This window comes from Lepidochelys kempii, chromosome 1 (genome assembly GCF_965140285.1).
Source record: "Lepidochelys kempii isolate rLepKem1 chromosome 1, rLepKem1.hap1, whole genome shotgun sequence".
NCBI lineage: Eukaryota > Metazoa > Chordata > Testudines > Cheloniidae > Lepidochelys > Lepidochelys kempii.
In genome coordinates this window covers 282,649,602-282,676,217 of record NC_136380.1, presented here as the reverse complement: position 1 = coordinate 282,676,217, position 26,616 = coordinate 282,649,602, and the positions used below count along the sequence as shown (strand labels likewise).

General features: G+C 43.9%; 1 protein-coding gene across 4 annotated transcripts; it reads right to left on the bottom strand.

Annotated features, from left to right (window-relative positions):
- Positions 1-11,715: 11,715 nt before the first annotated feature.
- Positions 11,716-26,385, bottom strand: CSRP2 (cysteine and glycine rich protein 2). Of its 4 annotated transcripts, XM_073327708.1 has the most exons (8): positions 26,242-26,385; positions 23,831-23,927; positions 23,002-23,072; positions 17,359-17,477; positions 14,745-14,913; positions 13,035-13,167; positions 12,400-12,493; positions 11,716-12,029 (listed from the first exon to the last, which is right to left on the bottom strand). In XM_073327708.1, exons 4-8 carry the CDS (start codon positions 17,468-17,470, stop codon positions 11,953-11,955), a joined length of 585 nt encoding a protein of 194 aa, XP_073183809.1. In that variant the 5' UTR covers positions 17,471-17,477; positions 23,002-23,072; positions 23,831-23,927; positions 26,242-26,385; the 3' UTR covers positions 11,716-11,952. The 4 variants fall into 4 exon arrangements, with proteins under 4 accessions (XP_073183809.1, XP_073183806.1, XP_073183805.1 ...); XM_073327705.1 differs by lacking the exon at positions 23,002-23,072; XM_073327704.1 differs by lacking the exons at positions 23,002-23,072; positions 23,831-23,927 and having other exon boundaries at positions 26,242-26,384.
- Between the last annotated feature and the right edge of the window lie 231 nt (positions 26,386-26,616).

Here is a 26,616-nt window from a genome sequence, read left to right as displayed (position 1 = left end):
TTAATCAAATAAATATTGACTCTTAGTTTCAGTGTTTGTCTTGACTTTTTGTGTCACACTAAGTTTATTCAATAAGCTGTCTAGCTCCATCAGCAATATGGTTGAACAGTTGTCTCATGACAGGGTCTAAATGAACTTATGGTGCAGCACAACACATTTCCAGATGTTATTTTGTCCAATGTAATTCTGAAGAGAGGATAATATAATTGTTTTCTACAGTGTTTTGAAAAAGAAAATAGCAATATCATAATACTGTAATATCTTGTATTTACTTTCGTAGCACCTTTCCAAAAAGATTCCCAAGTGTTTTACAGATAGCATGAGCCAAATTCTGTACTAACATAAACATTGGCACACCTCTCTTTTCATCTGTGGGGTTGCATCAAGTAAATTTGCTCTGTGTTTTAAAATAAATACTATCCACCAATGAATTGTATCATTCTCTGAAGTGGAATATGCTGGCAACACACCATTCCTGTTTTTAGGAAGAACTGGGTTCTTTTAATAATTTAACTTTGCAGAGACGGAAAGTAAATTAGAAACTTCCCCTGCTTTTGCTTATAATAAATAATTTATAATAATAAACCCACCTATAATAAAGACTGGAAACAACTTTAAGGGCATCTTTGGTTCAGCCTCACTGGTAGATACAATAACTTGTTTTCATTCCTGATGTCAGATTCTGAGAAGACACAGAAATTAGTGGCGGTCTGCATCTCTTCTCACATCAGTTCTTCTCACATCCACTGGGCCTGATTCTTGTGTATATTGGGGCAACTTTGTGCCACTCTGCTAGCACAAACATGCCCTAAAGCCAGCTTAGCCAGCCACTGGAATTTAAGTGCAAAGTTGAGTAGCAGATTAAACACACCCCTGGCTCCTGAATGTGAGGACATGGAGGAGAGAAATGGGTATGGCCCAGACTTTCTTATGGTTGCCAGATCCTGGACTGACAGAATAGTTCCTTGAGGCTCCTGACAGACGCATTAAATTTGCCCAAGATGTTGTCATTTATATCAGGGACCAAACTAATGCTGGGATGGACCTTGGGATCAGCACAGTGCAAAGGTAGCTTATGACCACAGCCAAGCATTTGACACACTGACTGAAATGCAGTTAGTCCTGTTTTCACTAATATGAGATGAGAATTGGATCGTGATATCAGTTGATCAAAAATAAAATAGAAGGGGTAAATTAGTGTAACTTGCACTAGTCAGGCATTTTAGCAGATGAGCAATATAAATGTAATTTACACTCTGCAGCAGCAAAAACAAGGTGTGAAACAGAGGATGGACCGTGCTGTATCTTCCATCCTCCTGTTCCTGGTATACCTTTATTCCAGCTAGCCTGCATGTGTTACACATGTGTAACATACCCCAGGCTGGATTAGCCCCTTAGAATTGCACATGGAAGGGACCCTCTCTGCACTGATCTTCCCATCCCACAGGGAAGAAATGTAAAGACAGCATCTCCAAGGCAGTGCACTCCCCCTTTTCCTTGGACCTGTTAGGAGTAGAATGGGTTGGCTGAGGCTGGGGCCAGAGCCTGCCTTGTGGTCAGGGAGGAGGAGGTATATTGTTCTTGTACGAGCTCTACGAAGATCAGGGAGGAAAGATAATGACCCTTCCTATCATAGGGCACTCTTGTGGAAAGTCCCATTTTAAAAAGGAGATAGGCGGTGGGTAGTTCTGAGACAGCTGCCAGCAATGAGAATTGCTGGGGAGAGGGTGGCTGTTTAGGGCTTTGAGGTTGATTCCTAGACCTGTCATTTGGTATAAAACCTACCCTCCGCAAACTCCCTATGGAATGTCTACAATTTGGAATCTCCCAGGGGCTGCTTTCCCCTTAGCCCACCTAATGTCAAATTAGTCCTAGTTACACAAGTATAATTCACAATCGTTTTCTGAGCAGCTTACACCACTGATTGCCACTTAGGATATGTCCACCCTGCAGCTGGGAGCGAGTCTCCCAGGCCAGGTAGACAGACTCTTGCTAGTGGGGCTGAGCTAACATGCTAAAAATAGCAATGTGAACCTTGCAGTTCAGGTGGCTGCTTGGACCCGCTGGGTGTGGTCTCAGATGGCTAGTCCAGGTCTCCGTTGGAGCCGCAATGTCCAGTCTGCTATTTTTGACACGCTAGCTCAAGCCTTGGTAGCACAAGTGTGTCTACCTGGGCTGGGATGCTCACTTCAGCTGCAGTGTAGACATAACCCTAGAGACTTAGATTCATAGATACTAAGGTCAGAAGGGTCCATTATGATCATCTAGTCCGACCTCCTGCACAACTCAGGCCACAGAATCTCACCCACCCACTCCTGCGAAAAACCTCTCACCTATTTCTGAGCTATTGAAGTCCTCAAATCGTGGTTTAAAGACTTCAAGGAGCAGAGAATCTTCCAGCAAGTGACCTATGCCCCATGCTACAGAGGAAGGCGGAAAACCTCCAGGGCCTCTTCCAATCTGCCCTGGAGGAAAATTCCTTCCCGACCCCAAATATGCCGATCAGCTAAACCTTGAGCATATGGGCAAGATTCACCAACCAGATACTACAGAAAATTCTTTCCTGGGTAACTCAGATCCCACCCCATCTAATATCTCATCACAGGCCATTGGGCCTATTTACCATGAATATTTGATTACCAAAACCATGTTATCCCATCATACCATCTCCTCCATAAACTTATCGAGTTTAATCTTAAAGCCAGTTAGATCTTTTGCCCCCATTGCTTCCCTTGGAAGGCTATTCCAAAACTTCACTCTGATGGTTAGAAACCTTCATCTAATTTCAAGTCTAAACTTCCCAATGACCAGTTTATATCCATTTGTTCTTGTGTCCACATTGGTACTGAGCTTAAATAATTCCTCTCCCTCTCCGGTATTTATCCCTCTGATATATTTATAGAGAGCAATCATATCTCCCCTCAACCTTCTTTTAGTTAGGCTAAACAAGCCAAGCTCCTTGAGTCTCCTTTCATAAGACAAGTTTTCCATTCCTCGGATCATCCTAGTAGCCCTTCTCTGTACCTGTTCCAGCTTGAATTCATCCTTCTTAAACATGGGAGACCAGAACTGCACACAGTATTCCAGGTGAGGTCTCACCATAATCATCCTATGATCAACCAATACTCCAAGGTCCTTCTCCTCCTCCTTTACTTCTAATTGATGCGTCCCCAGCTTATAACGAAAATTCTTGTTATTAGTCTCTAAATGCATAACCTTACACTTCTCACTATTACATTTCATCCTATTACTGCTTTTTCTTAATCACCTCTCTGAGATGCTTGCTCATCCAGCTTGGTCTACAACTCCTGCCTATGAATTTCTTCCCCTTTCTTGGGATGCAAGCTTCCGATAGCTTCTGCAGCTTTGATTTAAAGTAATCCCAGGCCTCCTCTGCCTTTAGATCCATAAATTCTTCAGTCCAATCCACTTCCCTAACTAATTTCCTTAATTTTTGAAAGTCAGCCCTTTTGAAATCAGAAACCCTAGTTGCAGATTTATTTGTGTTAATCCTTCCGTTCAGTTTGAACTGAATTAGCTCATGATCACTTGAACCAAGATTATTCCCTACAACCATTTCTTCTATGAGGTTCTCACTACTCACCAAAACCAAATCTAAAATGGCATCCCCTCTAGTCGGTTCAGCAACTACTTGATGAAGGAATCCATCCGCTATCACATCTAGGAAAATCTGAGCCCTATTATTATTACTAGCACTCGTCCTCCAGTCTATATCTGGGAAGTTCAAGTCTCCCATGATCACACAGTTTCCATTAGTATTTACTTTATTAAAAACATTAAAAAGGGCTCTATCCATATCCAAATTAGATTCAGGTGGTCTATAGCTCACCCCAAGCACTATCCCAGGGGAGGCTCTAATAGTTTTCTTCCCCAATGTAATTTTTGCCCAGATGGACTCTGTCTTATCCATTCCATCACTTCTTATTTCTTTACATTCTACCCCGTCATTGATGTACAATGCTACTCCACCGCCTTTACCTTTATTTCGATCTTTCCTAAACAGCACATACCCTTCAATACCTGTACTCTAGTCATGGCTACTATTCCGCCATGTTTCTGTTAACCCTATAATATCTGGTTTCACTTCCTGCACCAGTAGCTCTAGTTCCTCCATTTTGTTACCTAGGCTCCTCGCATTGGTGTACAAACACCTTAATTTTTGCTGTTTGGCCTGGCTCACATTCTGTACCCTGTTAGGCACGGTCATTCTACTGCCAGTATAACCTATTAGACTGGAATCCACACTGCCCTTCCTCCTTATATACATTCTACCTACCCACGGCTGTATCCTTTCTTACTTTGTTTTCTTCCCTCTCAATGCTAAAATCCGGCGTGGAGATAACCTGGATATCTCCCAACCATCTCCCCCAAATTCCTAGTTTAAAGCTCTCTTAATCAGTTGTGCCAGCCTCCATCCTAGAAGTCTATTTCCTTCCCTACTCAGATGAAGTCCATCCCGAGAGAACTGTCTGCTGTCCATGAATGCCTCCCAGTGGCCATACATCCCGAAGCCCTCCTTATAGCACCACTGCCTAAGCCATCTGTTGATAGTCATCATCTTATCACACCTTTGTTGCCCTTCTCAGGAACAGGCAGAATCCCACTAATGATCACCTGAGCCTCGATTTCCTTAAGCGTCTTCCCCAGCCTAGCATAGTCTCCCTTAATACTTTCCAGCGAGAATCTAGCTGTATCATTTGTTCACACATGAAGGATAATTAGGGGATTCTTTCCTGCTCCCTTTAGGATCCTTTTCAACCTCAGGTCTACATCCCGTATCTTAGCACCTGGAAGACCGCATACCCTTCTATTCTCTGAATCAGCTCTGGTTACAGGCCTGTCTATTCTTCTCAGTAAAGAGAACCTGATCTCATAGGCCTGCCTTTTCCTGGTGACGGTGCTATTCTCCAGTCTATCCCCTGTTCCCTCTGGCTGCAAGTTCTTTCCATTCCTATTCTCCCTTGTAATCCTCTTCAACCCATCTTGTATCCTCCTGGGGCTCATATTTGGTGTAGTCTCCATTGACTCTTCCCCTTTTCCTATAGGACTAGCTGCTCTTCTCTTCTTCCTTGCCTTTCCACCTTCTACCTGCTGAGCCCCTTCTTCATTTTCCAACTCTGCAAACCTGTTCTTGAGCTCTATTTCTCCTTCACTAGCCCGTCTTTTCCTCTGCCTGGTTCTTTTAGTTACATGCTTCCACTGACCACTTTCCTCACCCAGTCTCCCTTCAGACTTCCTAACTCCAGGCTGAATTTAGTTCTTGGAATTAAATTACTTTAACTTTTGTCCTGTAATTATATCACCCAAACTCCTAAGTACTGTTAAGAGCCTTTTAGACCACAAACCGATGTCATGTTAATTACTGCTCCTGGGTCTAAATTTTTCTTAATTTACAGCAGTATAAATCCAGAGTAACTCCACTGAAGTAAATGGGGTTACTCCAGACGTAAGGTGAGGTGACAGAGCAGATTTTCATAAAAAGTTTTTGTTGCTGCTGAAACGTTTGGAATAAGTGTGAAAGAGGGATGAAGTCACTTCAATGGTAGTCTAACTGTATTACATTGAGAGGCATAATTTCGATCATTACGGTTATATTTTGCTTCCTTGCTTTTCTGTGGTTTAAATAACATAATGCCCTGGGGACTAGGAGCAAAATGGAGCCATAACTAATCATTGTGACTTGCCATAAGGCATGTCAAGAAAACCCCCAATTTTTGTGATGTAAATCACTTCTGATTTCCTTTCCAAGACTTAAAAGCAGTGTTATTTATGGTGAAATGAACAATGCACAATATGCCAAACTGTGCAGCTATAGACCAAGCATCCCCTAATTTTGCTGATGCTGTTGTCTGTGAGTGTTTGTGTCTACTTACTGTAGCTACAACAAATAATGAAAAGGACTCTTTGAACTACGCTCTGTTTAGTCTATATCAGATATGTTTAAGTATACTCTTTTGACTCTCGGTAGTATACAGTGCAGCATCTGCATTTCAGCATGCACCTGAGAAGGTGAAGGGCTTCACTCCATGTATGGGTGTAAAGAATTAATGTACAGTTAATAAATGTAGCCTGTGTACTCCTGCCCTCTGGAATACAGATTATGTGGAGACCAAGAATTAATCCAACCTAGGAACCATACTAATGGTTCCCCAGTCAAGTTCATGTTGAAAATAAATACACTCCTGGCAGAGGCAGCTTCATGGGTTTTCTGCTCCATGGAGCTATTTTATAGTGCAAGGTACTTACCACTGAGCCTGAAAAATCCATCTCACTTAAGGTCTACCAATGAGGTGAATTTCCCAAGTTGTTAATGTACCTTGGGAAACTAAGAATGATGCCCCAATTAACCTTTTGGGGCCATATCCTCAGTCATACTAAGGCTGCTTCATGCACTCTAGTAGCACAAAGCAGCCATAAAGCAGGCTGACCAGCTAAAGGAGGATCACCAACCCCCCTTCAAGTAGTTTTTAGTGTAGCTGGGCAAAGGGGGTATTAACATGCCCTGGCATTCCCTAGCTGTTGGATTGGCTCCTTGTGAGAACTGGCAGCCAGGAGTTAAATTACAGCAATCCTAAGGCTGTCCACACTTATGTTGAGGACCAGATTGGTGCTTGGCCTGTCCCAGGATTGGGGGTGTAAAGGACCTGTCTCCCCTAGCACTGTGCATCTTGGGTACAGCCCAGGATGGGACCGTGGTCTGGTCTCAGTGCATTTTCTCTCTCTAGCAGGCAACCCTTGATGTACATTTACAAAGTATCATTGGTTGAATTCTGCCTTGCCGTATAAATTCAGGATTGGCAATACTGGCATTACAGAGGCTGCATGTGGGGCTGGCACAGAAAGTTGAAGAAAGAAAGGGAAATGTTTCTGACCTGTAAAGTTTTTTCCTCAGGGTCCCCTACACCAGTCATATAGATCCCTGGTTTTCAGATTAGCAGTTTTGATTTCAGGCAGGGAGTGAGTTCTATTTTGTAGACAATTTTTCCCGAATTGCTTTTGGCATCAACTGAGCCAGCCTGAGAAATATGAAGGGCTTGTGTCAAAACTGAAAGGGGCTGTCGCCATCTTTTGGGATGGAGGAATTATGCCCAAGTAGGTGGACTAATATAAGAAAGCTCCAAAAATTCAACAGGTGTGGAAATGGCATACATACACACACACACTTCATGGTAGGTGAATAAAAGGATTCAGGTACTGTATTGGGTACGGTAAAAGGAACTAATGAGGAGGGAAGATTAACTTTAAGTTCTTTTCTTTTCCCATAAATCCATACTGTCCATTACAATAGCCATCTTTGAGTCTCAAATGAAACATGCTTTTGTGCAACTATCAGAATATTTTGACTTGTTAGACTAGATTATACTTCAACATGAGTGAGAACACCACTGCAGTCAATTTATCAACATCATGGGAAGCATTAGATACGGTGGCCCAAAGCCCCAAAGAAATGTGGGTACCTATCTCCCATTGAAATCAGTGTGAGGTAGGTGCATAAATTGTAGAGATAGAAAGGGTAATGAAACTGACTGGTGCCATGGAAAAGTTAGGACTAAGATTTCAGGGAGAGGTGACACGATAGCAATATATAACTGTAGAAGCACCCATGTACTACTTCTTACAACGCTAGAGCTGGGCATGCCCGGTGAAATTGTCAGTAATTTAAAAAGGGGTACACAGAATGCATAATTAATTTATGATACTGCTACCAGCTATTACTGAGGCCAAGAACTAAGCAAGATTCAAAAGGGTTAGACACTTTGAAACAGCATCATCCACAGTTCTGTTTTCAATGGCAAAGCTTTAGAGGGAATGTAAATCCTCCTGCATAATCCACCCACTAGTTGCCTTGGGGGTAGGAGGAAACTTCCCCTCAGTTGGCAAGTTATGCCACCATTGTCCATTTTTCTTAGTGCACTTTCAGCTGGGCTGTGGGAGGAGGTAGATGTCTGCTTTGAGCTGCCATAGCACCACCTCCTCAGATCTATTTTGTAAATGCTGTTCTGCCTCACCCTACTCACTCTCAGTGATGAATATAGCTTATTCCAAGGGCAACCAACCAATGCATCCTGTTGGGGCTAGCTTTAAAAAAAAAAAAAAAAAAAAAAAAAAAAAAAGAGCTGGGTGAAGAGTAAGAATGAAGCCTTCCTTAGAGAAAAAAAATCCTAGCTCCATGAATCCACCTTATGCTTCCATCTGGCGCTGATACCTGGACTGGGGGTGTGTGACTAAGTTATTTCTGAAAATCAGGGAAAACATAGGCCATGACCACTGTGCATCTTAAGCTAAGTACCTTTGATGGCTGTTCCAGCCGGTCTAGAAATTGTCAAATAAAATTCTGCTGCTGGTGGCATAGACAGGATAAAGAGGTGTGTGCGTGATAGAAATGACTGTGCTGGGGCTCAGATTTACTTGTGGCAGGGGTGTACTACAGAGCTGCAGGCCTGCTCCTGTCCTCATCCATGGATTAGTCATCCATTGTGTGCCTGCTGAGCAGGGCCTAGAAGAAAAGGGGATTTTGGCCCATGCATCAGTTTGCTCCTTGAGGGTTTGATTGAGTCATATGCATTCCTTGCATATTACTTAATGTGAACTGGTCAGATGAGCCCAGTAGAACCATCTCAGGAATATGCCCCCACTCAGTGTAGGAGCCTAGCTCCTGTTGTTGGAGCTTCCCAATCAAGAGCCAGGGAGTAGGTGTTTGCACTGGCTAGCTTTGATGTTAAGTCTGCAACTTTTGACATTTTATTTTTGAACTACAGCACCATCCCTAGGAAAGAATAAGTGATAGTATTAAAAAAACCACGAGTCAGGGGCTTTGTAAGCCTCCTTAAGAAAAGCCAAATCATAAGTCCCCTCTGCTGGCTTCACCCCAGAAGTTAATAACTTAACCTTGGTCTGCAAGCTGGCCTGACATCAACCTTTCCCCTGGGGCTGGTGTTGTTTCAGTTTGCGTACAAACCACCTTGGAAGGCCCTGGGTGGAACCAGCACTTAGCTAGTGTTAAAAGGTGCCATTCTGTGTACAAAATACTTTGCTTTGTTAACAAACATGCTGAGATGGTTCCTTGTGTTACTGTTCCTTATGCAGAGGGCGCAGCAAACCAGAGACTGTGTTCCAATAACAAAAAGGACAAAGAAGCATTAGTATGGAGAATGCTTTCCCAGGTGTTTGGCTGCTAGGTCTTGCTCACATGCTTATTGATTTAGGGGGTTGGCAGAGAAGTGAGGAAGGAATTTCCCCCCAGGGCAGAGACCCTGGGAGTTTTACACCTTCTTTGGCAGGATGGGGCATGGGTCACATGCTGGCTTGAACTAGTATAAATGGTAGATTCCTTGTAATGTGACATGTTTAAATCAGGAGTTGAAGACTTCAGTAACTCAACTGGTGGTTAGGGGGGTCTAATATAGGGGGAGGTGTGTGATGGTCTGTGGCCTGCAATGAGCAGGCAGTCACACAAGATGAACTAAGCACTTGGCTTTCTATGGGTTGCTGGAAGCTAGAAACAGCGATGCATCCTTGGACTTGGAGAAATGGCTTTAATCACATACAGTGCTTTCACACAGTAGGAGTGGTCACAGAGCCACTTCAGAGTAGTTTGTGATTGCTACTATCTCCTCTTATCAATTAAAAATAAGTCAGCTTCATTTTATTCCTCTTCCTTTCTCCACCATGTCTGGCAAGCAAGGAAGCACTTCATTTTAAATTACGTTAGGACCCTGTAAGTTTTTCCTTTCTAGACTGATTACCTACATACTAAAAGAGATAAGAATGAAAGGATTGGACTTTACCGTGGCAACCTACGACTCTAGAGTAAGAGACCATGGTAGTGTGGAAGACTGAAAATATTAGTGGTCATTACATGTAGAGACAGTGGTGAAAGTTCCTTGATAAGATGTGATTGAGTGATGCCCTTTTAATATTTTGGCAGTAGCAGCAGAGGTCAATCAGTTTTTGGCTGCGTGCACAAACAATGCAGGAACATGCCTATCTTCTCTAGACTTTTAAGAGGTTCCATCAGTAATGCTTGTTTCCTTCTTCCCCATTCTACACAACTTGCCCTCCCCCAACCTTTGGGGCTGTCACATAGTTGATTACAGAGCTGCAGGATTTCAAAGACTACATCCATTAACTGCATTATCACTTTTTTTTTTTTTTTTTTTTAAGAAAAGGGAGGGGTTCTTGTTTGCAAGGCTTACTTGCCAACTTGGTCAGTTCAAGTCTAACTAGTTTCTATTAACTCATTATCTGTTTTTCAAGCATTAGAACAAGACTGCAGTGTTCTCCCAGGCATGTTTTAGAAGACTGCTAACAATTTGTTTGAACTTTAAATGTTAGTTTGTGCAGTGAGAGATAAAAAGGAATCTTTTAAAAAAGTGGAAGTCAAATCCTAGTGAGGTAAATAGGAAGGAACAAACACTGCCAAATTAAATGTAAAAATGTAATATGAAAGCCAAAAAAGGAGTTTGAAGACCAGCTAGCCAGAAACTCAAAAGGTAACAACAAAATGTTTAAGTACATCAGAAGCAGGAAGCCTGCTAAACAACCGGGGGAGGGGGGGTGGTGGTCCTGGACGATTGAGATACAAAAGGAGCACGTAAAGACGATAAAGTCATTGCAGAGAAACTAAATGAATTTTTTGCTTCAGTCTTCACAGTTGAGGATGTGAGGGAGATTCCCAAAGCGGAGCTATCTTTTGTAGGTGACAAATCTGAGGAACTGTCACAGATTGAAGTGTGTACTTTATGGAAAGATGGTCCTTTGTGCCCTGTTGTGTTTTTTTTTTTTTTGCTTGAAAAGAGTTTGGAAAGGGGCTGTCAGCCCAGTTTGGGTGGACAGAGGTGCTTATGTATCCCACTAGTGGGAGTGGGTTGTGTCCCTTTCTGTGCCTGAAACACAGAGGCTATCAGTCTAACACACTTCACCAACAGAGCCTGGTGCTTGAGCTCAAGCTGTGGAGACCTATGCTTTCAGCTCAGGAAATCAGCGACTCAAGTTCTTTTCATTGTTTCTTTAGAGCTTTGGCAAAAGAAATGGTCACTTCCCCAGGTTTTTATTCTTCTGATGCAGTGTCACTAGTTCTCCAAGAATCCTTCAGGTCTAACACTGTATACCCTATTGGTGAAATCCTGGACCCACTGAAGTTACTGGGAGTTGTGTCATTGACTTCTAAGGAGACAGGATTTCACTTAGTATTTCTACAGTGGGCAGGAAACGGAAAAGTAGACAGAAACATGACTAAATTAAGGCAAACCCAAGGCCCTAGGTACACTCACAATGCTCCCCCACAGCTCTGTCTCCATATGGAATACCTAGTAATACCCCCTGCATCCTCTAGTACTTACCCATGCAGATGCATTCTAGTTATGGGGTAAGTGAGCAGGGCCCACTCCCCACTTCTCATGCCAGAGTCCATTGCTGAGGAGGTGTTGCCAAGGGTGCCCCTATTCAGCAGGTCTCTGAATGAAACCCCCAATGGCATACACAGGGCAATTCAAGGCTCTTCTCCTTCCCCCAGTCATAAGGGCTAGAAGCTTTTTAAGTTAAGCAGAAACTGGTGTAACCACATGACTCCAGGTGCTGAGGCACTAGGTCCAAGTGCCTTCATCCAGCACTGGTCTCAAGCTCTTTATACTGGTGAGTCAGAGGGTAGCAGTTTTTACCTGATAATTTAAAGATAAACTAAACAAAAAAAAGTCACAATATGCAAAGCTTTATTGAAGTGGAATGACAGTGCTAACACAGTGTTCATTAACATGTGGTCTACAAGAAAAATAGAGAAATATATAGTGCTTTAGTATTTGGTAAAAGCTTGATCTAAGCAATATTATAATACACTAGTGTCAGTTTCACAGTAACTAGTAACACTTAAGCTGTGCCTTGTTGCAGAGGAAGAGTCTCTATGAACCATGATCAGTCTTGGATTTTACTCTTTCACTGAGCATGAACAAGGGCACCTGCTCCCTGCCCATATCCAAATCCTTTGGGGCCAAAGTTCTTTGCATAGCAGCCTGAAAGGAAGGGGGAAAAAAAAGCAATGTTTTCAGAAAAGACATGTTAGGATGCCTGCAAGTTACTGGACTTCTATTGCTCAGGACTGCTCAGCAAAAGCAGTGTTCATGGAAGGATGCTAGAGAATAGAGCATTTAGAGCCATTTAACTATTCCTCAAACAGATCAATAAGTAATATTGCACAGTTGCAGAACAATTTTTAGCAATACTGCAGTGCTAAATGTCAAACCCTGTCAAAAGGGAGGAATCCTTCTGAGATGTCAGCACAGGATTCCCACTCCAGATCCGAACTGGAGATCTCTGCTCCTTAGAACACATGCTACTCTGAACTGTAGACTGTTAGGGTTCCAGCATGTTTCTTCAGCTTACCTTTACAGTAAATTTCACCTTCTTTCTCAGTCAGGGTTGTGGATTCTAGACTCTTCCCACACTTGGCACATCGGAAACAGTTTTTATGCCAAGGCTAAGAGAAGCAAAGAGTATAAGTCATTGTATTTACTAGACACTCTTGAGAGTAACTTTTAAATAGCAATAGGTACACAGACTCCTGTAGCCTAAAGCAGACAAGGATCCTACTCTAGGAGTTTTCTGTTTCTCACTTAAATAATGCAACGACATGATAGATGACAGAGACCAGCTCTTTTAACAGATTTTTTCAGATGCAAGTCAGCAAAGAAATATTATGCTTTAGGTAAAACACTAAATACATTTAGGTTTTGCCAGAATCTAACAACTGCAGCCCCAGCCACATGCACTTATCTTTAAAACCCTCCCCCACCTTTATCTTGGTTTAAAGGACACTGAACTGGTTTGATTAAATGGTGTTTTCCATGCAGAGAAGCTGCTATACGAAGGGAATTTTGCATCACAGTAATTGGCCTACCTGACTCTTTCTGGCTAAATATGCTGAAAAAACGGTTTGTAGCCAAACCTTGCTTCGATTGTGTGTGTCCCTGCCCCCCCACATCCTATTCAGCAAAGAACTTTATCAAAATCTATTTTACCTTTCCAGCTCCTATTACTTTCTCAGCAGCATAAACAGAATCACCACATCTAGAGCATTTCTCTGCACCTCCAAATTTCTGAGCAAACTTTGAAGTATTTGGACTTGTTGTAGGTCGGTGAGGAGATGGTGTGCTAGAAGGAAGAGGTATATAGTAGGTCAGTCTTGTGTGCCTATTTACCCTCTAAAACAGTGGTCCTCAAGCTTTTCATGTCAAAGCCCCCATTGCCCCTGTCTATACCCGCCTTCCTCAAGCCACAGTCAGGAACCAGGGCCAGGAGTGGGGCCGCAACTCGAGGGGAGGGGTGGACAGGGGTAAGGAGGCCTAGGCTGGGGCCAGAGCTGTAGTCGGCTAGGAGCCAAGGGCCAAAGTCTAGCTGAGGGCAGAACAGGGCTGGGTGGTGCTCCCTCCCAGCCCTGTCACGTCCCCTGAACGTTCCTCCATGCTCCTCAATGAGGGCACACCCCCAGTTTGTAGACAACTGCTCTAAAAAGAGGAGAGCGGGGGATATCTGAATACAGGATACAAATAATTATTTGTAACTATACACACCTAGGTTTCGCCAGAATCCATAATAACTGCAGCCCCAGCCACATGCATTTGTCTTTAAAATCCACCCTCACCTTATCTTTTTTTTTTTTTTAAATCAAGACACTGAAGTGGTTTGATTAATGGTGTTTTCCATGCTGAGAAGCTGTTATTTTAAGGCAATTTTGCATAATAATAATTGACCTAATGACAACATGATAGGTTTCCTCCATGCCATAGTACTTCCCAGTTACCCAGAAGGTGTAAACACCACAAAGTAGTATCTAATACCGGATGCTGACTTGGTGAGCCATTGCCCAAGTCAGTATGCCAGTTTCTAAATTAAATTTGGAGATACTGAATGAACAACCTCATGAGAATTTACATCTCAACTGTTAAGATTAGAAGCTGGAATTTTAGCAAGACTGAGCTACGAACAGTTGAACTTTAATGGAACTAGAAGTCATTAGAAGTGTGTACTAGTTATGGCATTTGCTGTTTAGATAGCAAACTCCTACTCTGAACAGGTTTTGATATAGCTTTAAGTACTTTTACCTGACCTGCTTTAAAGAACCAATTCTATCACACTTTTGCTACTGCCTGGCCAACTAGTTGCTATACCTGACAGACTGAAATGCAGTAAGGCACTTCAATTTAGAGCAGGATTAAGTTTTCCATAGAGACAATAAATCTGTATACCACCTCAAATCCTCCTTTATTTTAATTCATAAAAAGAACACAACCTTGTCAAAGCTTAGTGTATGAGCCTATCAGCCAATAAGTCGGATTTGAATACTAAACAAGACATGTTCAGTAATCTTTAAACTTGCATAAAGCCAGTAACCAGCACAATATAATTTTTCATAATCCAGAGAGATTAAAAGCTTGATCCTAAAGTCTTGCCTTCAGGTAACTCCCACTGATAACAGTGGAAGTTGTGTGCAGCAGGACTGCAGGAACACGCATCATGGGTTCAGTGCACCTCTGACCTACAGTGTCTCTCTACTTCAATATTCTGCTGTGGGATATGCTGGCATTTTAGTGTGTTTAGAGCATAGCCACATTATACATCTGTAAGAGCATTTGGCCTTTAACTCCTGCATGAAGAATCTTTAGCACAACATGAAGATCACATGCCAACTGTACATCTTGCAGTGAGATATAATGAAGAGTTGAACTTACTTGTCATGCTTGATGCCCAGTCTCTCGCCTCTGTCCATGTTGAGTGTACCTGCTCCTTGGCCATAGCCATAACCTTTAGGACCATACTTTTTTCCATAGCAGGACTTGCAGTAAACCTCATCGTCATGAATTGCTACAGTTGTGCTGTCTAAGTTTTTCCGACAAACCACTGGGGAAAAAAAAAGTTTTAAATTGCCAGAAGGGGCAATTTTCAGCCATAGCACATGCAGTAAATCAAAAAAAAAAAAGTCAAATGCCAGATGTCATGGGTTCCCCTGTCCACAGTTGTTCCTTATGAACTCTTCCTAATGAGCTGTGGGACTGCTGAAAATTAGAGGAGGCAGCTTCTCTTTTGAATTGGTGAATTATGTTTAGCTTCATAAAGAGGCTCTATTCCCTCCCACCCTCATGGTGATATTTAAAGAATGGAAACTTGTTGTAGTTTGATTAATGAGGTTACACAGAAAACCAGATACTAAACTCAGCCATTTCCACTCTTGCTTCAAGTTACATGGAAACAAGCATCTGCATCAGTGCAGAAGCATTTAATTGTCTGACAGTTCAGGGCCCTCTGTTCACATGGGCAAGCTGCTTCTCCACAGCTTTTGTGCTGCTATTTTAGACCCTGGGGTTTGTTTTACTTTTTATGGATACCAGACTAGAACTGTAAACCCAAGAACCAGATTGCTTTCAGTAACCCAATAATTTCATCAGAGGCATCTTTCTATTGCAAGTGGCTGATCCTCCTTTTCGGAGGAATGCAGAACTTCAGGAAGAATGAAAGCATGTGTGAACGGCAACATTTTAGCAGGCAAGAAAGAATTAGATGTATTATGCAGATTGATCGGAGGACAGAAGTTAAGACTTGCCCAAGGTCACATTGTAAGGACTACAGCTATTTCTGCTTCCCTCTTCTAAACATTGCTTTTGTAACTAAGTTTAGTGCCCTTTCTCCAGTCATAGCATTTTGATGCCTGTACAGGGTGCAGGTTGGACTGAAAGCCCAACTACAACCCAGTTCTTTAAGACTTTGTTTAAAAAAAGCTGTAAGAGCTTCAAAATACACAGAAACCTTTGTTTATTGCATGGATTCTGTAGACCAGCGGTTCTCAACTGTGGGTCGGGACCCCAAAGTGGGTCATGACCCTGTTTTAATGAGCTTCAGCCCCCCATATCCAGGGTGGCAGGGCTCAGGCTTCAGTCCCCACTCCTGGGGTCATGTAGTAATTTGTGTTGTCAGAAGAGGGTGCAATGAAGTTTGAGAACCCCTGCAGTAGACAGTTGATACATGGCATTTTATAGTAATTAAGAGCAATTAATCAATTTTAAAATACAAGTCTTTAGTTTTGCTGAGTTTAAAACATAAAGACTTAAAGACATAAACATGACCTTGGCTTCGCTCATAGTGAAATATACTAAACCAACCAACTGTTTGACTGCATGTTCCAAGTTTTAATAGAAGAAACTTCTATAAAAACTGAACTTAAGCCAACTGAGCCACAGCCAAATAATTTGCTACAATTGCTGTAGAGTACCAGGAAAAGGAATATAAACACACCTATATCCCATCACCACACATAGATGGGATGTTGCAGATATTAGTGGCAAGCTAATTTTGAAAGTCTTCCTGTTTGTAACTGTAGTTTCCTTAAAGCAAGGCTGAACCCTAATTCTGTCCCCAGATAGTTGAGGCCAGAAAGCTGGGCAAAGTGACACTGCATATTTGCAATAAGTTGAAGTACTCTGATTTTGTTAGACAGGCAGTTTGTGAATTTATAAGAATACCTTTTTTCCAACTAATAAACAATCTTTACAGCAGAAAAAGCTAGTTTTGATGCCTGAATGAGTTGGTTAGACTGAAAAATAGTGACTTGGACTCTGTTCATCTGAAATAACCCACAGCCTCCTATGCCAAGGGGGGGGCTAGGATTTTCGCTCCGCTAAACGTATTAGTTAGAAATTCAGCCAAACTACTGATGCTTTAATATCCTACGCAATCTACATGGACCTGGGTGAAAGAGAGAAAGGGAGGACTCATTTAATTATTCCTTCAGCCCTCCATCTACTTTCCAACAGATACAGAGGTAGAAGCTTGGCTCTACAAAACTGTATCGAAACAAATCAAGCCTTCTTGCTGTGCCATTACCTGTTTGGACAGAATTCAAATGTAGATTTCTCACTCTAAAACATGTTCCTTGCCTTTTTCCAGACATAAGGTTGTGAAGGAGAGATCTAGGCTCAGTTTAACAAATCTCTTTAGGACCTCTCCCACACCAGAGAGGAACACCTTTCTTCAGTGGTTCTGGATGAGCTCTCCCTCTACTGACATGGAGGTCCTTATGAGGCATAAGGGAAAGGGTGACAAGTTAACCTAAATCTGACAGCATTCATAGCATTCCTGGGGGCCCCCAAAACTAGACCACTCTGGTAACTTGCACTGCCATTCAGTTTCCCACATGCCAACTCAGAGCCTTTATTATGTAACCCCTATGGATACATTTGTAGAAGAACATCTTGCTCTGACACTGTTCAGTCAGACATGCAACAGAGCCACTGAAACTTTCATTGACAAGAGTTGGCATGACACGAAAAGCAGCATGTGAGGAATACTTACTGCAAAGAAAGCAGCATCTGTGGAAGCTCCTCCCATCACACTGAACCTCTTCAGCATGGTAGACTGTTCGTCCACAGGCACCGCACTTGTTACCGCCTCCCCAGTTTGGCATCCTGACTCTGTGAAGATACATCAGTAATCTGAGACAGAGCAGCAAGATCGAGATTGTTCACTGAATTATTTCACAGGTACAGTTCTCAAAGAGTCAATACAAAAGAGTCTGAGCTAAGAACTGTAGTAATTTAACACAATGCTGCCAGTCTGCCAGATTTTTGGCCGTTTTGAGCCTAGTTCTATAAGAAAGTGTCTATAGTAGTCAGATTGTGAGTACTAAACACATTCTACATCCCAGATAGTACTCATAGGGTCAAACAGCCTTTATGGGCTTATCTGTAATGCTGCAGGAGCCTCCAATTAAGCATAAGGAACAAATCTTTAAACCCTTAAGTTCCCACTGTTGTATGCAATATGGCTTGGTGCATTAAGCAGGAGACCTGGAAACAGAAGATAATGCCTCCCAAAAACCAATTTTTTTTTACATTCCCTGTTTTACATTGCCTGTTCAGAATTTTGAAAGTTACATGAATTGGATATGCACAAAGTTGCATGCATAATGGCTTTACTGTACCTTGAATGAACACCCTCCCAGACGGATGTAATTTCAGTTTCTATACTTCATTAATCCGGTTTCTCTCTTCTGATGGAAGCCAACCAATTGTGCCAACAAAGGCATTTTGTTTTTCTGCAGAGTCTATGCCTTGGAAAATGGCATAAACCACAAGGTTTGCCTAACTGGAGAGCAATTTGCTATGCTAAGAACAGTGTTTTTCTGAACTAGTGTCTGAAATTTAGTGGTTAATGGGGATCATTTCTGAGGCATCCTCGTGCTAGTGACATAAAATCTCACCTTCACCAGGCAGGCATGTGCAGTGAGCCCAAATATTCAAAGTAGTAATTTTGTGAAAGAAAATGGCTGACAACCACAAGCATGTAGTATTATTTCTTGTCACGTACTAAGCTGCAGTAAATTTTAGGAACACCATCATTATTGCACTTACTGGTTTGATACTTAAATATTTGCTCGTAGAGACACTCCACCCCCTACAGCTGTAAAGGAAAACTAGTGCTGCTAGGATGGCACTTCTGTGAATGCCAAAAGCTAACTGCTGAAAAAAATTCCAATTTAAGCAGAAGAGCACTACAGTTAAGGTAGACACTGGGAGGCCCTTGGGACAACTGGATTTTGTTTCTCAAATGAGACTGTTCATTAGATGTAATTTTCCAGACAGTCAAGATAAAAACATTGTTAGTTCTTAAATCTTCTTTATAGAGTGCTGTTGCAGTAAGAGGTCAGGATTTTTAATGAGAAAATAAATCTTAGAGTTCAGCTGTTTCCTCATGCTCCCTCCCCCTACTTTTTTCCATTTGTTGGCTCTTGTTCAAATGGAGACTGTGAGCTCTTTGGGGCAGGGCCCATGACTGTACGCTGAACACCACAGAGGAGGCCCAGTTGTTAGTTTTTTAATGCAGACCCAGAATTCCATTGATGTTGTAGTTTTAAGACAAGGATTTCACCTATGTGTAAATATTACGGCAGTAGGGTATTGACATAGGGAAAGTTTACAGGGCCACAAGGCCTGCCTAACAGCCCTTGGTGCCTTTGAAAAGGTCTCCTATACGAATCAGAGGTAGACATGGAGGGGGGAAAAAAAGTGGAGGCTTCTCTGGCACAACTCAGCCTCTCTTGCTACCTCCAATTACTGAAAAGGCAGACCTGTCCCTGATCTGTGCTTTGGACTCCATCTGATTAGTCAGAGGTTGATAGGAATGACATCTGAAGCTCCCTCACACTCACCCATCCAGGACCTTCTGTTCAGGGAGGATGTGAAGAAAGAAAAGTGGAGAAGTATTTTTCTCCCACCCCCCCAACTTTCAAACCTGCATTTGCTGTTCCTAGTAGTTCCCCCAAAGAGCAGTAGCAAGTACTGTAGTCAGTACGACTCCTGACCATGGCCAGTGGGTATAATAGGCCAGGGGAAGCTCAGCTTCCCCTAGTGCTGGCACTCCCGAGACTCCAGAGAGGTTACTGATGAACCCAGAAAGCTGAGTGGCAAATTCTGCCTCCTCAGCCACCCTAGAACCTGCATGGGGCATATGAAAAGTTTCTTCCGATGACAGTGAGACCTTTGATTGGGGTCTGGGGAGGGGAGGAATGGCGCAGCTGCAGCTGGCCCAGGGCTCCTCCAGTCAAAGGAGGAGTGCTTGGGCCTCCAGCCAGCCCAAGGCACCCCCAGCCAAGGGGGGGCAGATGCTCATGACTCCTCCAGGTGGGGGGCTTGTGGCTCTGGGGGCTAGCCTCTCCAAAGGGGGGCTCCACCCACCACCCATGCTCTTGATAGTTTCACTGCTGTCTGCAGGGTTTTGAATTGGAGTTGTAAGGCTGACTAGTGTCCTATAAAGGAATGCTTCCGAGTCACTATCTTTGGGAAACCAGGCTGTATGAATGGCTTCTGTATCTTTGTAGACCAAGGATTGTGTCTCTAGGGTTACCACAGCTCCTTGAGGAACTGAAAACAATAGCGGGGATGATTAAGGCAAAGCACAGTGGTTATAAACACCTCCAGAGAAGTACCACCTTCTTAGGAGGCTCTCAAACCAGATTCTCCAGAGACCAATAGACAAACGACTTTGGGATAAATGGACTAACCTTAAACTGACTTGGGGTCTTCATTCAGATTCCTGATCTAGAGACTGATCAGAACTTTAACCACAGGGAAAACCCAGTGGTGGGGATTTGAAGGACTGACACCTACTAGAGCCCCAGACTGGCTTTGGGGTGACCCTTGGTGTGCTTTTAAACATGCATGTAGGTTCTTTTACTGTTATATGCTATCGCTGTAATGGTTTTTCCCTTAAGAGTAAATGTGCTTGCTTAGAAGGAGCTGTGTGGTAACTTATCACAGCTAGCAATACACTGTTCACTGCCCTTGGAGAGAAAGCCAAGTGTAGACACTAGACTTTAGGCAGACTGGTGTGCTGGGGATATCACAGCATAGATCAGGGAGCTGTGCAGCCTGAAAAAAAAAAAATCCAGTCAGAAGGGAGTGAGATACACGTCTCTGCCCAGAGAGGGAAGGACTGGGAGCTGGAAACCTTTAAGTGGGTGCCCTTGGGGGGATCACAGAGGGGAAAATACAGTTTCAGGACAAGGGTGACAGCATGCCCTTCAAAAGGAATGTTGCTTAGTAACTGCTAAGAGACCTTTGCTCAATTGGGGGGGGGGGGGGGACAGGACAGGACAGCCACTAGTGGAATGTGGGAAAACAAGATTAACTGCTGATTAACTCAAATTGGGACATCTTAAGCAAATTCTTAAGCAGAGGTTTACGGAAATGTTCTGTTTAATACAGAAGTGGCTTAGTAGCTGTTCCATTTGTGGTGGTGACATTAATTTAACTACTGAAATATTTCTTTGTGCACCCTTTCCAAGAGGTTAGCACAGTTGCTTCTCAATGGGTTGGCAATAACTAATACTCTGAGCGGGCTAGTAAGATTTGTTTTATGACACCACTATTTGTCATTCTTGGCATTGGTAGAGTCTAAAAATTAAGATTCCATTTCTTTTATTCAAGTGTTTGGCTGTGTTACCACACAGCAGCTGACATCAATCATGGCAAACAGGGTCCTCTGAAAGAGGGATACAGGCTGCATTCCTCTTCCAAACCCTTGTACATTAGCTGCAGAATGGAGAAGAGATTCCTTCCCACTCTGTATGCGTCTGAGAACAGGCCAAGTTGAAATTTTGTTTATTAAATAAGCTTCTTTCTTGGGCCTCTCAGGGCTTTGGCACTGTTACAAGGCACTGACCTGCCTTTTGTTTTTGTTTTCACATTTGAACCCCCCTATGTACACACACATTATTTAATTGCCTCTTCTTTCTTATAAAAATATTTAGTAAGAAGGATAGCCCCAGTGATTGGATACAGGGACTGAGACCCAGGTTCACAGCTCAGTTACAGCCTTACTGGGAGAGTCAATTAATCTACCCTGTGTCTCTGTTCCCCAGCTGTCAAATAGGGAAAGCACTGCCATACCCCAGAGAAGCACTGGGAGGATAAAATCCATTATGAATTACAAGATGCACAGATACTACTGTGATAAAGGCTATGCAAGTATCTAGACAGAATTTAAAGGAAGTCAGAATTTGATGTTCTTAAGGCTTTTGATTTTCAAACTTCAACAAAGGTTAGTGCTTCAAGAAGGTGGGTGTCCCTGAGGAGACCAAGGCCAACTGTCCTCCCCTTTAACATTTCCATAGGAGCTTCTATAGCAGTATTCCTTGAGCTATCAGCACAAGTCATCCCCAAGCAGTCAAGATTAGAAGACGGACTTCAGTGAGAAGCAGTCTGTTAATCTGTTCCACATACAGCACCTCGGAGTGGTCAGATAGCTAGAGAACACGGTATGTAGTCCTGCCCTAAAGATCAATTCTTTCCACTTAAAAGCTAGATATCATGTGTTCTGTCTACATTATTCCAACATGAGCTATGCTACACATTAGAGCCCACAGGCAGATTAATAGCATTCTGATTTCAGTCCTCCGAAGGGTAGGGAGGATGTTGTAGCTCATGAAAGCTGCTTGCAGAACTTGATAAAACTTCTGCTCATTCAGGCAGGCCTTTAATGAATTTAAGAGCCATTGACGTGGTACTAAGTTTTCCAGATGTTTGTACCAATGGTACCCTATAATTCTGAACTATTTTGTTTTAGGAGTTCTTGGCAGCCACCCTCCTCTCCACAGGAGCATACACCTGGACTTGCAGTATGCGCCTGCCAAGAGGTACTCAGTTCTATACCCTGCACCCCTTCTCAGAGTGGTGCTCTGATTTACGCCACGTTGAAAGCCATGACTGTACTACCCCGCTCCCATTCCCCAGTTCGGTGCCATTCTCTGATGGGAATATAGGGTTAAGTCAGCAGTCACTAATATTTAAGCAATTTTTTTAAAAATAAAACAATGCAAGTGTTTGAAATGTTTCATTCTACATTAAAAAAAACACCTTATCTTAAAAGGTGTTCCTTGCCCTTGCTCAGTGATTGGTCTAGAAACTCACATTTCATATTATGTTAAGTAAAGCATTTGTCCGAGGGTTGGACAAAAATTCTGTAGGCAGTTGACCTTAAAGCTTTGATTCTTATTGAAGATTGGACTCTTGTTTTGTGCATTTAAACATGCACAGTCTGTAGAGTCACAAGTAGGACATCTTGCCTAAGCAGCAGTCCGGAAAAGAAGCCAACTTTAACCCTTCAGAAGTTTTAGCCATGATGACAGAACTCAATGTACTAGTGAAGGACACAAGAGCCAAAATTGATCGAGATATTTTACAGGCAATATGCTAAACAGCAGCATGTGAGGAAAGTGCTAAGCCATACTCCTATGCAATTCAAAGGGATCAAGGCAGTGAGGATGCCTCAAGAACACCTAGAGGCAGCTACTGTGCCCTGCAATTAGGCGACCAACCCTGTTTGCTACCAAAAGAAGAGATACGTACACACAGTAGTAGGTGCATGGGTAGAGCTGTGCCTTCCAGGCAGCTCCCCATCCAGGAACCTTATACATTATCTACACATTAAAAAGGATACCTGGGTTTGAGTTTCCACTGGATGCAGTCAAAAGACTAGAGTTTTGTCAGAGCCAGCCAGAAGCAGAAAAGCTATAAAATTAAAGCAATAGGAACTTAAAGAGTGGGGTTACTCCCCTGCACATAATATTTTACACAGAGCTGCATGAAATGTTCACATAGCTGAACAGTTCACAACCAAGTTGCCTTCACAAGCGAACTGCAAACAACTAACTGTTCCTGGGTTTTGGAGTCCTGGCCCATGGGAAAATGCAGCATTTCTTTACTTAGTTTCTCCTGCTCAGCTCTGATCCCCAAAATGACACTTTCCATTTTCCACTTCAATATTTATCCCACTTCTAGAACTAGTTGTGGGAAACAGGCATGCAGATACTAGGATTATCACTACAACACTTCCATATACGAGCACGCACTAGTACAATCTCCCTATGGCACAGAAGAGCCCAGTTAGCCACCTGCGATACTAAACCACAAAACCAAAAAACTCCACAAACACGCACTACTGGTTGGATACGTCATGGGGCAGTGACCTGTTTGGAATCCTGTTAAAAAAGGCAGGGCAAAACTAAGATGCTCTCTGAGCCAGTGGAGATTCCCCCATGCCCTCAACACCCCAAGAGGACTGTTGCTTCACAATGTTCTCTGTCATTCCACTGGATGAGAGGACTGTCTCCTGCAAAAGCCCTGCAAGTTTATTTGCTGAGCGCTCTGAGCTGGTTCAACCATTCAGTCATGGAACCTGACAAAATAGCAAGAGACCTTACCCCAACTGTCCAAATCTGCACAAAACTTAGCTACACTGTACAAAACTGCCTCAAAAAACAACTCACCTTAGAGTCTGGAAAATGTTGCACTACTTTTAGAGACGCTCCCGATGCAGTGTTTTAAAAAAAAAAAACCTCCATGATGCTTTCATAAAATGGCAACCTAGAAACAGGGAAGTGTGAAGCATTTACTATTTAGTGTTTAGTATTTATAGTTTCTACTGATAGGCCGTTGTAGCATGAGATTCCTCCCCCTCCAAAAAAACCCATGCAACTTTCTTAGGGCAGGAACTGTCTTGTACAGCATTGTCAGCACTTAGCACTTAATAGTCAGATAATCAAGTTTTACCTGCTGTGTACTTGAACTTCTGGAAGTAAACCCTGCTTCAGGGAAGTGAGCCCCTGCTTATGAAGAACGCTGAGGGAGGGGGGAGAGAAATCTTTCAAGCTCCTAATCTTACATCAAGCCAGTTTTAGATGTACATCGGACTAGCTTTTCTAATAGCTTTAATAAGAGACCCCACCAAGCCATTCTAGTCATGTACTACTCCAAATTTGTTAGTGTAACTATTGTGACAAAAATAGAATTGTTGAAAATGGAATTGTTTTGGCCAGGAACATAAGTAATCAGCTTGGCAAGCTAATGCTATGTGCACACATATCCACTACAGTGAAACCTCACAGTTATGAACACCAGAGTTTCTACTTGACTGGTCAACCACACACCTTATTTGGAACTGGAAGTACACAACAAGGCAGCAGGAGAAACACAAACCAACCATCCCCTGCACAAAATGCAAATACAGTACCATACTGTGTTAAACGTAAACTAACAAAAAAAATAAAGGGAAAGTTTAAAAAAATTAGACAAGGTGAAGAAACTCTTCTGTGCTAGTTTCGTTTAAATTAAGATGGTTAAAAGCAGCGGTTTTCTTCTGCATAGTGAAGTCTCCAAGCTGTATTAAGCCAATGTTCAGTTGTAAACTTTTGAAAGAACCACCACAACTTTAGAAATGTTTCAGAGTTACCAACACCCTCCATTCCTAAGGTGTTCGTAACTCTGAGGTTCTACTGTATGTGCTTCTTTTCCACAGGTATCAGATAGCAAGTGAATTTAGATTGCTTCATAAACTGATGTTTTGAATTTATGTACGTTAGTCCACTCACACCTTCCTGCCTTCCGTCAACTCAAACTTTGAAATGCAAACCCTCCAGACCCACTATTCTTAAGTGATTTTGAAGCAGCTCTTCGCTCTCTTGCCCTCCCGGCCCCCCAAGATGCTGGAGATTCATAGACAGTAGAAGATATGGTTGAACTCAGTACCCCACAACAAGCTGGGCTACTGATTCTACACTACCATTACCCCACAGAAACTGCCAGTTAGTTAACTTAGCTAATTTAATGCTATATAGCATAGTTTTAGGAGATTAAGTTATTGCAAGTATCAATCTAGTGTATCCAAACAGATGTACGTGTCAGGGTCAAGGCATTTCTAGCAAACTACTAATTAGTCAAGCACCCACCGATATCCGCATTATTTAAACCATCCAATATCCAGGGATTTAATTTGGCCAAGGAGAAAGGCAGGGCTGGATTTCCAATTAGCCAGGTGCCTAGGGGCACTAGTGTTCTAGGGGCACCTGACCCCTCTAAAACTCTGTGCAACACGAATGTCAGCTGTAGGCAGGGTGGGTGCTGTTCCCAGGGGCACGCATGGCGTAAATCCAGCCCTTAGCCTAATTAACCCAATATATTTTTGCAGAAATGCCCGGCATTGGGGGCACATACTCAAGTTTACTGGGAGACCACAAAACCCGCACAGGTGGTATTTTGGTCTCATGAGGTAGCGAAAGCCATTTCGCTGCCATTTGAAATCACTGCCCTACTCACTCGAGGTGCATCCGCCCCCAGGGCTGGTTGGGCCAGCTTCAGGCTCCAACACGAATGCACCGCCCCAAGGAGTCACTGCATCTAGGAGGTCCGACAGGCCAGGGATTTCCCAACCCGCAGGGGAACTGGCAGAGAGTGGCTCGGCTTCAGAGGCCCTGCACGGTGCCATGAACCCTGACGCTCTTCGGTGAGCCACCTGTGATGACGCCCGGCCTCGCACGGAAAGCCCAGCGTCCGGGGCTGGAGAACAGGCGGCAGTACGGAGGAGCCCCGGCCAGGGCAGCGGGCCGCCCTAGCCCGACCCCGCGGGCCCCCGCTCACCACCCAGGGAGTCAGTGTGCGCTGGGGTCGCGTCTCTCTCGTCCCGCGCCGCAAGCCGGCGGGGGGGAGCGCGAAGCCCGGCACGCGCCCAGCGGCGGGGCGCTCGGGCTGTGAGGCAGCCCCGGGGAGCGCCCAGGGCAGAGCAGCCGGCAGCCCCCGCGCGCTGCCCCCCGGACCGCCAGTCCCAAGGCGGGGCCCCGCTGCAGCGCCAGGACGCCGCCCGCCCCGCCAGGAGCCGCCGGCCCCGGGGCAGCCGGATACTCACCGCAGCGCCTCGGCTCGCAGCAGCTCGGGGAAAGGCGGCGGCGGCGGCCGGACTCACTCTCCGTAGCCGCCGCTGGGGCGGCCCCGGCGCCTGTTTAAAGGGTCCGAGCGCGGCCGGGGCGGAGCTAGAGCGGGAAGCCCAGCCCCACCCGCCCGGCTCCGCGCGCCTCCCCGGCCAGTCCCCGGCCCTCGCCCCTGGCCGGCCGCAGGCCCCAGCCACTGGGGACCTTGAACCAGCGGCCTCCGCTGCAGCCCCTGCCCCCACGCCCCGGACGTCTCCTGGAGGAAGGTTGGGGTCCCGCTTTGCAGGAGCTCAGCTCGGGCGGCTCGGGGAGTGCTCAGCCGGGGAGCTGGATTTCCAGGCTCCGCGGCCGCA

Excerpts from the sequence above, each read along its gene's own strand:
- CSRP2 (XM_073327708.1), bottom strand. The coding sequence starts at position 17,470 with ATGCCAAACTGGGGAGGCGGTAACAAGTGCGGTGCCTGTGGACGAACA. Across the intron at positions 14,914-17,358 it reads CAGATGCTGCTTTCTTTGCA|TGGTTTGTCGGAAAAACTTA; the intron begins GTAAGTATTCCT and ends TTTTTTCCCCAG. Across the intron at positions 12,494-13,034 it reads AAGTAATAGGAGCTGGAAAG|CCTTGGCATAAAAACTGTTT; the intron begins GTAAAATAGATT and ends TGCTTCTCTTAG.